The 16,236-nt window shown below is 37.6% G+C and overlaps 2 protein-coding genes across 4 annotated transcripts in view; both read right to left on the minus strand.

The window, feature by feature from the left end:
- The window catches only part of stnB (stoned B), a 32,353-nt gene extending 24,682 nt beyond the window's left edge, over nt 1–7,671 (minus strand). The window contains exon 1 of one of the 2 annotated variants that reach the window (XM_073976875.1): nt 4,567–7,671. In XM_073976875.1, the coding sequence (XP_073832976.1) occupies nt 4,567–6,730 (2,164 nt within the window). In that variant the 5' untranslated portion in view covers nt 6,731–7,671. The remainder of the gene's footprint in view (nt 1–4,566) is intronic. The other variant, XM_073976876.1, reaches the window with a different exon arrangement.
- On the minus strand, nt 5,870–10,699 carry stnA (stoned A). Of its 2 annotated transcripts, XM_073976879.1 has the most exons (4): nt 10,499–10,684; nt 10,100–10,189; nt 7,989–9,294; nt 5,870–7,924 (listed from the first exon to the last, which is right to left on the minus strand). In XM_073976879.1, exons 3-4 carry the CDS (start codon nt 9,262–9,264, stop codon nt 6,771–6,773), a joined length of 2,430 nt encoding a protein of 809 aa, XP_073832980.1. In that variant the 5' UTR covers nt 9,265–9,294; nt 10,100–10,189; nt 10,499–10,684; the 3' UTR covers nt 5,870–6,770. The 2 variants fall into 2 exon arrangements, with proteins under 2 accessions (XP_073832980.1, XP_073832979.1); XM_073976878.1 differs by lacking the exon at nt 10,100–10,189 and having other exon boundaries at nt 10,499–10,699.
- Between the last annotated feature and the right edge of the window lie 5,537 nt (nt 10,700–16,236).

Below are 16,236 nucleotides of genomic sequence, written 5' to 3' on the forward strand. Positions count from 1 at the left end.
AATTGTAGACGACCTGAAACAATTACGGGATTTTGTTAAGGGAACAGAGTTCCTTAAATAAAATACAGTAGAGTCCCCTTCTTCAAAAACCTAGTCTAGAGCGCACAACAGGCCTACATCATGGCTTATGTGTATGTCCACCAGGGCATGTGGCGATTACTCGCCCTCTTTTCAACCTAACCTAACCTAACCTAGATGACGTTTCAATCGGTCCACATCTTCGGGTACCTCCCCCACGGAATAGTTCAGTTTAGGACCTGTTCTCGAATCGCTCTGATTTTTGTTGTATTCAACTTGTATTCAATGCCCCGCTTACGACGATACATGTTTCATCAGGGGCAATTCCATACTTCCTGAGAAAATAGCCTGAAAGTTGCAAAGATTTTCTTGGCACCGTGTGCAAGCGTGCAAGATAACTCTCGAACGGATCTGCCGATTCGGTCCCACATTTGACCATCTTAATATTTTGTCCAAATTTAGATTAAGTTCGAAGATAAGCCATTTCGGTCTACTCCTTCAGGTACCTCCCCCACAAAAATTCAGAAATGTTCCGAAATTTTTTGAGCACTCTTGAAGAGAGTGACCGATTTGGTCCATACTTTACACATCCTAATATATCTACTAGATATACATCAGGTTCGAATATGGACTATATTTGTCCACTGCTTCGGGCAACTCTCGGATAAGTTCAGTTTAAGACCTGCTAACGAATCGCTTTGATTTTTGTTGTAATAACTTTTTTCGGTGCCCCCATTACAACAGTACAAGTTTTTAGTCGCAAATCCATACTTCCTGAGAAAATAGCCCCAAAGCTATAAAAACCATGTAAAATGGCTGAAAGAAGCGCACGATAACTCACGGATCAACCGATTCGGTCCAAAATTTGGATTTCGTAAAGCTTAGAAAAACTAAGCTTTGTTTAATTTCGAAGATGGGTACTATCAGTGCGCAACTTCCGTTACCTCCCCCCAAAAAGTTAAAAACATTTCACTAAAAAGCTACGTACTATTTTCTATAGAAAAATTATTGAATTTTTTTCTATAGAAAAATATTGGATTTTTTCTATATAAAGATAAAGAATTTTTTCTATAGATAAATATAGAATTTCTTTCTATATTGACTCATTTCAATAAAAATATTGACTCATTTCAATAAAAAAATAATGATTTGTTTCTTTAGAAAATATTGAATATTGATTTTTTCTATAGAAAAATTTTGATTTTGAGTTTTTATAATGAACTAGCAGACCCCGGTCCGCGTTGCTGGCCCGTCGTAATGAGTTTTAATGACAACTTTTTATCGACTTTATGCTTGCAAATTCAAAAATAGGTATTTTCTACCTCACTTCTTCGGTCTATTGTCAAACCGAGAAGGATTTTTTGTCTGTAACCTTCCTTTTCTCTTACGGACTTTGTCGGATTTTTTCGCCAATTTATGCTTTTTAGGATTTATTATCGTCCATGTCCCTGTCTTTATCCTAAAGCGATCTAATTTTAAAGGTTAAAAAGTGGTTAAATCGAATTCTCCCGCTTATTGAGACTTATATGTTTTAGCTTTTCATGGCTGATGGACCGTTGAACCTCACCATTCAAGTAAATTTGTAAATATATAGTTTTTCTTGATCGGGGGCGCAACCACCGTTGTCTCGAAAACTAATTTGCAACCCGATGCACTCATAAGTTTAGCAAATATAGCGATTATAAAATAATAGGCCCCGAAATTCGTCTACAAATATATAGCTTTTTGACCAGGGGACATTCCTGAACATTTTCTGAATATTAGGTTCAGTAGTTTTGGAAAAATAATGTTTTGAAAATATTGGGCGTGGTCATCAATTTTCAAGATATAACAATAAAAAAAGAAGTCCTGGTCCGGTATCTTGGCTCCAAATATGTACCTAGGGTGCACACAACTTCGTTGCCTACCAAAATGTATGCTGAAACCGATATAATCATACATTTGGCTTATATATAGCGTTTAACAGAAAGGCATGGGGAAGGTACCCCACCTCTTCCGAAATTCATAATATATACATAACAACGGCAAACATTGAGCTTATGTCGCAAATTTTATGGAAATCCCTTAAGTAGTATTGGAGTTATGACATTTAAAAAAAAAAACAGGCGTGGTCGGGCCTATAGGCCCTAAAGAAGTACCTAGATTGTAGATTAATCCGTAAATTTTTAATCCGATACATGCATAATTTTTGCAAATATAACGTTTTTTTAAAATATCACATAGGGAGGGACCCCGCTCCCTCTGGAATTCAATAAAATGTGTAACCTGTTTTCGGGGGGCGTGGTAAACTTTTCTTTCCAAAAAACCTAAGTTGGGTTATGACAGCATTTGATTTTTATTCATAAAGGTAAGGCGTTTTTTCAAATATGCCCCCTTCAAAATTCAAGAAAATATGCCCGTACATTCCCTGACATTTTCATGAAAATCGGTTCAGTGGTTTTGTAGATGTAACATATTTTAAAAAGTGGGTGTGGTCAAGTCATTGGATCCTAAAAAAGTGGGTAAGGTCTTCCGAAATAGATACATTCGTAATTATTGTAAATATAACATTTTTAAAAAAGTAGGGCATAGGGGAAGTACCCCACCCCTTCCGGAATTCAACTGAATTTATGGCCTAAGCGGGGGTCATCTTTGTACATTCCCTAGCAATTTCAGGAAAATCGGTTCAGTAGTTTTTGTAGAAATGATAAAAATTGAAAATTTCATTTCTTTACATAAAAAAATATCGAAATCTGTCCAGCCGATCGCAACTGATGCCATGACCAACGAACGACATTTGATTTTTATTTTTAAAGATTTAAAAGTTTAGACAAATCGCGATTTCCTTGAAAATCCCTACAGTAGTATTGTAGATATAACCTAATTAGAAAGTGAGCGTGGTCGGATCTTAAGTCCCAAAATAAGTACGTAAGGTTGGAGACACAATCTCCATTGACTCGCAAATAAATTCCGAAACCGATACATTCGTATTTGTTGCAAATATTGCATTTTTACAAAAATAGGGCATAGGGGAAGTACCCGCCCGATCCGAAAGTCAAAATATATGTAGCCTATTTTTATCGGGGACCAACCGTGTTCATTCGCTGAAAGTTTCAGGAAAATCGATTCAGTAGTTTCGTAGATATAACATATTTAAAAGAGTGGGCGTTGTCCAGTCTTAATGCCCCAAATAAGCACGTAAGGTCGGAGACACAATCGCCATTGACTCGGAAATTAATTTTTAAAGCGATACATTTGTAATTGTTGCAAATATTGCATTTTTACAAAAATAGGGCATAGGGGAGGTACCCCGCCCGATCCGAAATTCAGCCAAATGTGTAGCCTATTTCAACAGGGGGTCATCACTCTACGTTCCCTGAAAATTTCAGGAAAATCTGGTGAGTAGTTTCGTAGATATAACATATTTATAAAAGTGGGCGGAAAAGTGGGCGTGGCCAATTTTTCTTTGCATAAAAACCTAAACTGGACTATGACTAACATTTCCACAAAAAATTATCCAAATCGCTCCAGCCGTTTTCAACTGATTAAATTACCAACAAACGACAATTGAGTTTTATATATAAAGATATATTGATTTTTTTATATGAACATTTTTCTGTAGAAATATAATGAATTTTGAGTATAAAATATTGAATATTTTTCATTCAACGAAAAGATATTGTTTTGTTGCTATAGACAATTTTTTTTTCTATAAAAATTGAAATTTTCTGTAGTTAGAGTTCAATATTTACTATTAATATTAATAGAATATTCTATTCTATTATAGAATATTCTACTTTATTATAGAATAAAGTAGAATATTCTATTCTATTAATATTATAGAATATTAATATTATATTAATAGAAAATATTGAATTTTAACTACAGAAAAATTTAGTTTTTGCTATTGAATTTTCGTGTAGAAAAATATTGCGTTTTTAATAGAAAGGTTTTGTATTTTTCTTATAGAAAATTATTTCATTTTGTCGATAGAAAATTTTGAATTTTTGTATAGCAGAATATTGATTTTTTTAACAAGTATTAGAAAATACTGAATTTTTGTATAGAAACATTTAATTTTTTTGCATATTTTTTTTGCAAACATATTGAGTTATTTTTTTTTTTTTTTTTTTGAAAATTATTGAATTTTTATAAAAAATATTAAATTTTGTATATAAAAATATTTTGTTTTCTCTATAGAAAAATGTTGCATATTTTGGATACAATATTTTTTCTTAAAAAATTGAACTGAATTGAGGAAATTGTTGCTATAGAAAAAATGCAATATTTTTTGTAGAACTAAATTGCATAATTCCTATGGAAAAATATTGCAGTTTAATTGAAGAAATTGAATTTCCTTATGGAAAATATTAAGTGTATAAAAAATTGGGGTTTGGAAAAAATTCATGTCATAAGGAAAAATATTGCATTTGTTCTATAGGAAAATATATCAGTTTTTGTTCTATAAAAGTATAGTATTATTGCATATTTTGTTTTCTATAGAAAAGTAATATAGATATTTTCCAATAGAAAAAAAAAACAATAAAAGCGTTTTGAAGACATACTCACCATCTACGGTCGGAGTAACAGCACCCGAACCTCCACCGCCACCACCGAAACCATCTAAAATGCTAATATTATCCTTTTTGACAGAATCAAATTTGGCAGCGAACGCATCAAATTCATCCGGTTCGGCAAAAATATTCGTACCATATGCCGCCGCTTGAGTGGTGTCCAACTCAGGTTCAGGATCGGCAGAGAATATATTTATGGCAGCGGCTGGTACAGCTGGTGTTGTATCAGCCATCGTAGTGAAAATATTCTCTGCAGCTGTTGTCGTTACACTATCCGCCATTGAGGTAAATATATTTGCTGCGGTTGTATAGGCAATTGTCTCATCAGCCATAGAGGTAAAAATATTTTCTGCCGCACCAGTATCTGCCATGGAGGTGAATATATTTTCAGCCACAGATGCTGTATCAGTCATTGAAGTGAATATATTTTCAGCCGCACTAACGGTCACGGTATCAGCCATAGAGGTGAAGATATTTTCGGCCGTTGTTGTTGCAGCCATTGTGGTGAAAATGTTCTCAACACCACCCGCACCATCATCGGCAGCAAATATATTTGTAACCATTCCGGCTGGGGGGAAAGTTTCTTCCTCTTCATCGGGACTGGCAAAGGGATTGGCTGATGCTGTACCACTGGGTGGTGCAAAATCTAAACCTGTATCCATATCTTCTATTATGTTTTCCTGGCCAGTTATGTCGCTGGCAGCAATGTCTGAGGGAGCACCATCCACCGGGGAATCGCCACCAAAGTGAGATGCCGTTTCCGTGGGAGGACTTTGATCGGAATCGCCATTTTTAGGTACTACGGATTTATCCTCATCATCATCTTCGGCAGGTGGTGTTGGTTCAGTTTCAATAACCAAGGCTGGCACATCACGCAAGGGTTCTACTTTAGGTTGTGGCTGAGGTTCGGGTTCTGGTTCTGCTTCAGGTTCTGCCGGCTTTGGAGGTTCTGGTTCTTCTTCATCATCTGATCTGGGTAGATCTTCAACCGTGGTTATTTCTATGTCGGGCGTGGGTGCCCTTTGCTTATTGCTTAGCTCTTGGGGAGCAATGTGATTGTTGCCTCCTTGTAGCTGTATTTGAGCAGATTGTGGCTCTGATGTTATGTTGTGGGTACTATCATCGGGCCGTGTTAACACTGAATTGAAAATGGGATCATCTACCGTTTCGTCTACTGGCTCTTGCGATGCCGCCTCCGGTTCAGCTGCTGTGGGATCTAAAACTAAATCATCACTCATTAAATCAGGTTTGGCGGCTGGTTGGGCTGCTGGTTTATCGAATAGGCTGAGTATGTCTTCTTTGGACTTGGGAGGTGGCGGTTTGGCTGGTGGACCTGAATCAAACATAAATAGATCGGGTTCCGGTTCCGGTTGCGGTTTTGGAGCATTATCATTTTGAGCTAATACTGCTGGAGGTGTTGGTCGTGGTGGTGGTCCTGGCTGGCCATGTTGACCCGGTACACTTGGTGGTGCTGGTCTTGGTGGTGCAGGTCTAGGTGGTGGAGGTCTGGGAGGTTGTTGTTTGGCAGGTGATGCTTGTGGCGCAACCCCTTGTATATTTCCTATACCCGTGGGTATGCCAAAGGGATTGTCAACAAGACCTGGATTTGTTCCTGAACCAATAAGATCAGCATCAGCAAAACCTTGGGTATTGGCCGATGAACCACTGTCCGAACAATCAAGGAGGTCGGCTAAACCACTGTCTGGTGTGGGGCTAGGTGAGTGTAGGTCACGCATCGATACAGGACTGGGTGAGCGTGTAGCCGGTATACGACCCAACAGTTCCGAGCTGGCCTCCTCCATTTGATGTGACACAGTGGTAATGAGTTCTTGGGTTTGGGGTGGCACAGGCCGGGGCGGAGGACCTTTTGGCTTGGCATCCTCCTCTTCATCGGCTGTGGATTTAATGCTTAAAGCATCATCTTCGGCCTCAATGGTGGTGCCGAAAAAGCTCATTGCTGGATCTATGTCTGCCACTTGGCCATCTGTCTCCGCATCGCCATCATCACCACCAAAGGCGAAGGGATTAACAGCTGCTTCTGAACCAAATGGGTTGTCATCATTGCCGCCATCAGTGCTGGCCGATTGTATGAGGAACGGATTGACGGTGGGGTCATCCATACCCCCCAAATCATCGTCCATTAAAAAGGGATTGGCCATTTTTGTTGAGAAGTTTGTTGAGCTGGGTCTTGGGAAGCGTTTAGTGCTCAATGAGTTCGTTTTCTAGAAGTTTAATTTCAGTTTCTCCTGGTTGTAGATTTTCTGCAATTGAGGTGTCGAATGGATCAATTTCCTCAGTTACCACAATTTGCTTGTGGGGTAATTGGGGTGTCAGAACCTTATCACCCAAACCCAGTTCCTGGGCGTCGGTTTGTGTGTCTAAGACCCCGGTGGTGATTTCTGCCTCCCTTTGGGGTAGTAATTCGTTTTCCAATAGTTTAAGTTCTGTCTGACCTGGTTTGATATTTGCCGCAATGGAGGTGTCAAAGGGATCCACAAATTCTGCAGCTAAATCGTCGGGTAGATCTTTACTTTCCTGGGCCGGTGTTAAGACTTTTATGGCAATATCTTCCTTAACGGCTAGCAAATCTTCAGCAGGTACTGGTGTGGGTGGTGCCCGTGGATCAAAATCTGGATCCGAAATGCTATGCTTCAAAGTGGGATTCGAAAGTAGATCGTGTTCCAGGTGTTTGAGCTCAACGTCAGTTGGTTTGCTTTCGGGTACGTAAGAGGTATCGAAAGGATCCTCTGACGATTGGTTTTCACTGAATCCTGCCTCACTGGGTGCGTAGTAAGGTGTTAGCGGTTTCTTGTTATTGCTAGCACCCTCTGCGGCGCCCAATAAATCGGGATTTGGTACCAGGAAACCAACTGCTTTGTTTTTTAGCGTAAGACTTAGTGATGACTTGCGGCGTACGGGATCGAAATCCTTGTTGGCCTCGGGTGTGGGTGGTACAACTGGTGGTGGCCTGGGTGGAGGTACCTTGTTTGTGTTGTTTGTTGTTGGTGCTGGTGCTGGGGCAGCTACTTCTTCTGCCCGGGGATCAAAATCGTCGTCACTTAGCGACTCCCTTAGTGTGGTTTTTGAAGCTTGTATTATCACCCCAACAACGGAGGTGTCAAATGGATCTATATCCGCCTTTTCGGTTAAGATTTTTGCAACAATTGCTGCAGGTTTCTCCTCGGCGCGGGGATCAAATTCGTCGTCTTCTTCAAGTACTGTGGTCTTTTTGATTACGTCCTCAGCGTAATTTGTGTTGAAGGGATCGTCGTCTTGGTTGTCTTCGTCTTCGTCGTCACTTATCCAGACCACACCGGGTGGTAGATTGGGAGGTGGTGGACGTTTGGGTTTACCTAGAAGGGGAAAGAGGGAGAGAATTAGTGTTTGTTAATACAGGTGCTGATGTGTTTATGTTACCACTCTCTTCCTCCTCAGGTAGTGTTTCAAATTCAGCCCAATCGGCTGCTGCTAGCTCGGTAAGGACCTCCGCCGGAGGTAAGGGTATTTCTTTGATAACAGTTACTTCTTCTTTTTTGTTCAATGATTCTGCGGCTAATTCAGCAAATTCATCATCCTCTGGATCCTTGAGGGTATCAAATTCCGATAAATCGGGTAATGCTGGTTCTGGCTCTTCTTCCTCCTCCTCAGATGGTGGTTTTTTGGGTTGTATAAAATTCAAATGCAATGAGACACTTAAATCAATTGGGGCATCAGGTATCTCATCATCTAGTTCATCCAAGAGATTGATTTGTGGTTCTGGAGCAATGAAATCCTCTTCATCAGCATCGGCAAGTTCCACCGAATCACTGAGTAAAAGATTTTTAATACCCTTGCGTAGTTTCCGCTTTGGTTTGGCAAGTTCTAGGGCTTTTTCACGTTCTACACGACCCGATAGAACCTCAACGGCAGCCCCAAGGCTTACCAATTTCTTGTTACCCTTGGCCTTGTCAGCTCCAACTATGACTTTTTCGGCGTAGGCGGTGTCAAATGGGTCAGGACCGTCGTCGAAGTCTAGGACAGGTGAATCGGGAACAACGGCTAGTTGTATTTCACCACTGGTTATGGCATCAACGTATTCGGTAACAAAGATGTCATCAACTTCGGCCTCGTCTTCGTTTTCCGAATCGGAGAGCTCAACAACAGCCTCGGCAAGCTTGTCGCGTTGGGCCTCTAGTTCGGCGGCCTTGCGTTTCTCCTCCTCTAGCCTTTCGGCTTCACGTTTGGCTGCCTCCTCCTCTTCGAGGCGTTTCTTTTCCGCCGCCGATGGAAGCCGTTGATAGAAGGACTCCTTTTTGATGTGATCTAATTCGTCTTGGGTTTTGTGGAGAACAGTATCAACCTTGGAGGTAAGGGCCTTAAATTTGGCCCACTCGTCGTCTTCGGCAGTTGCAGTAGATGGAGCCGCCTGCGAACCGTTAGATGATTCTTCGTTTTGGCCAGCAGCGCTGGCAGCAGCAGTGTTCGCTTGCGCTAACTCAGAGGTCGAAGCAGTATTTGATGTTGTAGCTGTTGTTGCTAAACCTTCAACATCTGATGCTGCATCGGATTCACCGGCATCTGATTTAGCAGCAGCAGCCTCCTGCTTGGCCTTTAGTTGGCGTTTATACTCTGCTAGTTCTTCTTCGGTGAAAAGTTCTTGATCCTTTTTGGACTTCTTCTTTTTCTTTTTTAAACCTTTGGGTAGCTTAAGCATTCTCTAATTGGGGAGACATCGAAAAACGGTCTACAAAGGGGAAGAAAAGAAAAAAAGGAGAATGTTGAAGAAAATTTTAAATTTTTCAAAATTCTTTTCAATGTTTTTATTGGAAAGGAGTGAATGTGTTATGGTTATATCTACAAAGGACATAATTCATGGAAGGATTATGAAGGCAACATCAACGAAAAAACACACATAGCCTTGAAGGACATTATATTTATATGTATATACATGTAATGCGTAAGGAAGTTTTCAGGGTCTTGGAAGTTTTTGTTTCTGTTTTTTTAGCCAACTCACCCATGCCAGCATTACCATCATTATCCTTGCCAATAATACAAACCATACAAACGTTTATAAGGCATGCACAACCCTCTTTTCTTCTTCTCCTCCTCCTCCTCCTACCCCAATACACACAAATCCGTGTTCGAGGGGTTTCTAAGACAATGATTGATAGAAGATAATAGATTCACTTAAGAATTCACCACACATAGCGGAGGTCGGTTTGGTTGGTTGGTTGGTTTCCGCATTACTTCAAACATGTGTTTGCCTCTTTTTTTCAAGCAGACAACCAACCACCACCCCGCAGCACTACTGCCAGCAGCTGCTGTTATGGTTCCTTGTCGCTCGTTGCTTTCTCAGTTCATGGTACTACATGGTATGATGTGTGACACAAAGTATGTCACAGAGAAATAACAACACAAAAATAATCATAATAATACCGCTACTTCGAAAAAGTAGGCGAACAGGAAACACAAAAAGCAAATGAGAAAAATGGCCAACGAATGAGAATGTTTGAGAGACTGGCAAATTACGAAAAAGCACACTCACGCACTTTTTTGTCGCTCTAGGAATGGCAATGACGGCGACAAAGATTACAACAACGGCGCTGGACAATACAGCAGATACAGGAAAATCTATATTCCTTTAGGCACACACACACAGAGACACAAATGAAAAAAATCTTTCTTTCTTTTTTTCTTTGGAAAAGGGAAAAATCGATTTAAGCCCACAAATTTCAAATTTAATTATTAACACTTAATACCACACCAAATGAAAATTACTAAGCCAATAACAATTTTCCATTTTCAAATCATTGCAAAAATCCATTTTAATTTTCAAGGCAAGCCAAGTACAAAAAAGTAACTTCCTTGAAAATCTTTACAGTTCATCATCATTTTTTTCCTTCGCCTTCTTGGCAAAATTCCATTAATTTTACTAAACCAAAACTTACGTCTCTCTTCGTAAATAATAATTCAAAAAAATGTTATTTAATTTAATTTCTCTTAAAACTTTGTTTTGCAAATAATTTCCTCAGTAATTTTATTTTTTCACTTTTTTCTTTGTCAAAATATACCACTTTCGTTACTGGTTACGTATCACCACGTATGAGTTATCGGAAAATTCTACACTGAATGATGAAAATTTCTTTATTGCTCCCACAAAAGTTTTCTTAGTGGAAAAAAGCTTTTCATGGTACTTCGAAAAAGCCATATTTAGTGGGGGTTGTTTCATTTTGACATTTACAAGCCATTGTTTTTGCTTGTTTTATTTTCATGTGACATTTGCTGTCCTTAAGGGTTGTTGCAAACTAACAACGACCTCAGGTGACATTTGACATTTATGTTTAAGGCGTATGCACGGCGCATGCCCAAGTTCTAAGTTTGGAAATTGAGTGGAAGGCAATGAAGTGTGCTAAATGTCAATGTATGAAGTTCAAGGAATGTAATGTTTTGTAAATGAATGTATCAATGCGCGCGCATGTCTGGAAATTTATACATATTACCGTTAAATTTGAAATTGTGTGGTTTCAAAAACAAGTAGCAAAAAGGTTAACGATCTATTGCCCAGAGATTAATTTTTACTAAAGCCGTAGAAAATTAAGGAATATTTACTAAACGATACAAGGCAACGATTTCTAAAATTGTTATTACACTAATTACTTTCTGCAACGTCAGCACTATTTCAAACAGTTTGCATCGTACAATACCAGTAATCTCTAAGCTCTCATAAAGAATGAAATCCCGGCAAAAAGTCTCTAGTGTACTGTTACAACCTCTTAAACTGGAGCTGACGGTTTTTGATCCCCAACTTTGGATGCCACGCTGTACGATCCCATCTTCTATTTAATTACTACATTGGAGTACTTTGGTCTCGTCTTCTCCCTGTGTTCATTTAGCTTAAGGTCAATAAAATTAAAACAGACAATTTTTTATACCCTCCACCATAGTATTGAGGGTATATTAAGTTTGTTTTTCTGGTTGTAACACATAGAACTAATCATTTGCGACCATATAAAGTATATATATTCTTGATCAGTATAAAATTCGAAGATTAGCCGATAGCTTTTATTCTTAGTGCTTTATAACCCAGCAAAATTTGAAGGAATGGATTCCATGCGATGACGTGAATTCATGGCATCTTTTGCATTGGTTCAAACGAAGTCGTGAAAGATCCGATCTTTTCATCAGCATTTGAACCCATTCCATCGATCCAATAGAGATGAATTTTGTGTTTTTATTTATACACATTTTCTAAATATATAAGATTAATTATTTAAAATAGGCTTGATGTTGTCGGAGACTCGAAACCACAACCAACGTTGTAAAAACTCTCGTCGTAATGATAATGTCATTGCAAAGGGTTGGTGAAAATGACATGCCAAAGCATTGGTGGAAATAACATTTCATTTTCACCATGCTTTGGATCCAAAAATGAATAGCATCTTTTGGCATCGAACATTTTGCTGGGAATTTTATTTATTATAATTTACTAGGAGACCCGGCGAACTTCGTCTCGCAGTTTGTTAGGTACAGAACTTGATGGCTTTGATTCAAACCTATAATACATATATCATGAAAATATCAGTATCAATATTGCTGAAAAAACGTGAAAATTTTCCCAATTTTTTTGATGCAATTTCCTTCTTTTTTCGTGTTGATACATGAAAGTAATATAAAACTTCGTTCTAGGTGAAAAGTGTCAAAAGAAGAAAAATTCTACACAAAATTTCACTATGATTGTCAGAATAAACTATATCTCTAAGTATACTATTTTTCATTAAGAAAATTAGATTAAAATTTTATATATTTTAGAATGAAATTATTTGTTTTAATTTTGGACTGTTCATTTTACATAATTCCATACTGGATCAAAATCTAACAAAATCCTTTACTTTTTGGGGATATGGTAAAAAGAAAAAATGTTCCAAATCAAATTTCACAATGGGTCTCTGAATAAAAGAAATCTGTAACCATATCATTTAACATTCGTAACCGCCCTTGTTTTTGATATATGGTTTAGGGCCATATTTTACAAATTTTATTTAGATTGATGTTGTGATGGGACAATACAAATATTTTATTGATGGTTTTTGTTATGAATTCATACGAAAGGTGTTGTGCGCTCCATTTAAACGGCTTTTGAAATATTTGTGGTGAATATACGAGTATATTTGAAAACTATAGAAAACCCATATCGGTAGTTGTAAAATTGTGTATTTTTAGTAATTTTAACTTAATTTACGTAGTTAGGATAAGCCATTGGTTGCTTATATTATATAGGAAAATACAAGAGAGGCCTACGGCTATGGTGCAGTGAAAATATAAGTGTCATATTGGATCTCACATACACGATTTGGCGTGGTTCAAAATAATACAGTGCACGATGGGGCCGATGACAGGTTTTTAGGCAAAAAATCACAGGGGCAAGCTATACCTTAAAAATTTCGTGCAGATGTTTATAATCGGCCTAGAAACTAATCTGCCAAATTGGTTGATATCAGTTCATATATAGATATAGCTCTCATATATATGTTCGCCCGATTTCGAGTAATTGATGGACCAAACACGAAAATTCTGTCCAATTATGATGATATTTGGAATATTTGGCGGAATTCGGACTGGAAATACGTTTGCGAAGTTATTTTGAAATCGGTTCAGATTTGGATATAGCTCCCATATATATTTTCGCCCGATTTGAGGTATTTGGTGCAACAAACACGCAATTTCTGTCCAATTTCCATGAAATTTGAAACGTGTGACAGGATTTGGTCTATAAATATGTTTGCCAAATTATATTGAAATCGGTTCAGATTTGGATATAGCTCCCATATATATTTTCGCCCGATTTTAGGTATTTCGTGCAACAAACACGCAAATTCTGTCCAATTTCAATGACATTTAAAATGTGTGACAGAATTAGGTCTAGAAAAAAGTATGCCAAATTATATCGAAATCGGTTCAGATTTGGATATAGCTCCCATATATACTTTCACCCGATTTTAGGTATTTCGTGCAGTAATCACGCTATATATGTCCAATTGTGATGAAATTTAAAGTATCTGACGCAATCTAAAATACATTATTGAGACATCATATTGAAATCGGTTCAGATTTGGATATATAGTTCATAATTTTTTTCTGTCGAAGTTAATTGTTTTCTCATTTTAGTTGGTTGATACCGAACTTCGTTGAGAACATAGTTTGTATATTTTTCTTTTGACAAATTGGCCGAAACAGAGGCGGCTTGTATCAAGAGCTTGGTATTGTTGCCGTGTTTATAGGAGACTTCCGAAGCAAGTTTTCTTCCTTTACTATAATCCACATTAGGTCGCCCTCTCTTCTTTGTATCATTACCTTGTTCTAGCTTTCAAATTGTAATACACGATTTTTTGACCTCCAATGTTTTATCCATTTTTGGTTAAACTTATTTTTTAACTCCCGTCACGAAGTTGTCTTTGACACCTCGAATAAATTTCGCAGAAATCCAGTCTATAACGTCTTTAGGGTTTCGCTGATTTTGCAACAAAAAATTAAAAATATCAAAATGTTTAAGTTTTATGAAATCTGGAAATTGATAATTTTTTTATTCGCAAGTATACGCAAATTTTCTTTTCAAAATCTGTTAGCCGGCATTGTCACCTCTCACCAGATACATATTTTTACGAGAATGCACCCCGATACCGAAAGTTCTACTCCAAAGAACACCTGGACGATACCACAGACTACATCAAAAAACATCACTTACTGACACAACAAATTATTGACCATATCTAATATTACATTTACATTTGTAATAATAATCTTAATTTACATAATATTACCCGTATTTTCCATTTTTAAAAAAAATATATAATATCAACTGATCAGGTTTTGGCGCCAAAATACTTAAATTGTTTAATTACGACTGAATGTCAGAAATAAACGGAATGAAAATTATGACATCTTTGGCAGCTTGGCATGTCGCCGGGGGCTGTTTTCAGATTGTAATTTTTTGGTTTTGGAGGTTTGATAGTGTTAAGAATATAATTCCGTTATTATTTGATTTCAATCACTGAATTGAAAAAATGACTTTTTGAAAAAATGACTTTGGTGACATATACGAAATTGACCCTAGAAATTTACATGCGAAATTTATGCGCTCAAACCAATTATTGAATCCATTTTTGCACTCCGATTCAAACACCTCCAAAACATGGTTTTTGAACGTTTCTTTCTTTCTTTCTTTCTTTCTTTCTTTCTTTCTTTCTTTCTCTCTCTCTCTCTCTTTCTTTCTTTCTTTCTTCCTTTCTTTCTTTCTTTCTTTCTTTCTTTCTTTCTTTCTTTCTTTCTTTCTTTCTTTCTTTCTTTCTTTCTTTCTTTCTATCTATCTATCTATCTATCTATCTATCTATCTATCTATCTATCTATCTATCTATCTATCTATCTATCTATTTATCTTTCTTTCTTTCTTTCTTTCTTTCTTTCTTTCTTTCTTTCTTTCTTTCTTTCTTTCTTTCTTTCTTTCTTTCTTTCTTTCTTTCTTTCTTTCTTTCTTTCTTTCTTTCTTTCTTTCTTTCTTTCTTTCTTTCTTTCTTTCTTTCTTTCTTTATTTCTTTCTTTCTTTCTTGCTTTCTTCCTTGAGCGCTTCTTTTTTCTTGATATGCTGGAATCAAATAAAATCGTTGGATCCTCAGTCAGAGCTTTACGGCGGATGACCCATCAATTCCACGTTTTGTCCCGTCAAACAGGCGTTGGTTTGAATCGATTTGTGTGAGAGCTCGCACTCTCATGACGTAGAATGATTCGTCTTCTCTTGTTCGAATTTCTCAGTAGACTTCAGGCAACCAAATTGTAGTGTACCACTCAGAATTAACCGTCCTACATTTCTCAAACCGTATAGTCGCCACACTGTCAGTTTTATCGAAGACCCAGGCTACCATTTGCTTCGAAGTGTTTCTTACATGAACAACTTTCGTTGGATTTGGCTCGATTTCGAAGACCTAAACGGTCGACTCCTGTTTTGTTTCAGGTGTCTAAGCATATATCCACGAATCGTCGCCTGTGACGATCTTCTATATTTCGTTTGAAGCACACGGATCGTTTTTATTAATGATTTCTTTGCACCAATCCACAAGAGCATCTTTTTGAGCGATTGTCCAATTTTACTGGATCTAACGGGAAAATCCATTTTTTCGGCCAGGTGTTAGTTGGTGGAAGAAATGCCAAAGGATGCCTCTATCTCAATGTACATAACATGGCGATCTTGCATTACCCTTTCACGCACGGCTTAATATTTTCTTGCACCTTCGTTTTTTGGCGAGTGTAGGCCACGATTGAATTCATTAAACTAGTTTTTCATAGTGCTATAGGATGACCCTTTATCAATATACAAAGACCTTATTTGATCGATGCACTCTTGCCGTGATTATCCACGTCGAAAGTTGTGAAAAATTATCGGACGAAAATGCTCACAAGTAAATTCCATTTTATTTTTCAAAGTATTTTTTTCATATCACTGTAAACAAGGTCGTATGATAAACTGTCCTGAGTACGTATAGTTTTCGTGCAGCCCTCGTATGCCCTCAAACATTTCATCCGAATTATCCATCATCTTGGGCCTGAGGATGAGTCCGTTAGCACTTAGCTGTGATTCACCGAAGCCCACACGTTAAAAGAAACATGTTCTTTTTATTTAACAGAAAATACTGAC

The sequence above is a fragment of the Musca autumnalis genome, unplaced genomic scaffold (assembly GCF_047663935.1).
Source record: "Musca autumnalis isolate F117 unplaced genomic scaffold, ASM4766393v1 scaffold_3, whole genome shotgun sequence".
Classification (NCBI taxonomy): Eukaryota; Metazoa; Arthropoda; class Insecta; order Diptera; family Muscidae; genus Musca; species Musca autumnalis.

Coding starts and splice junctions, on each gene's coding strand:
- stnA (XM_073976878.1), bottom strand. CDS start 9,264: ATGCTTAAGCTACCCAAAGGTTTAAAAAAGAAAAAGAAGAAGTCCAAA. Junction 7,925..7,988: donor ACCTGAGGAGGAAGAGAGTG/GTAACATAAACA, acceptor TTCCCCTTCTAG/GTAAACCCAAACGTCCACCA.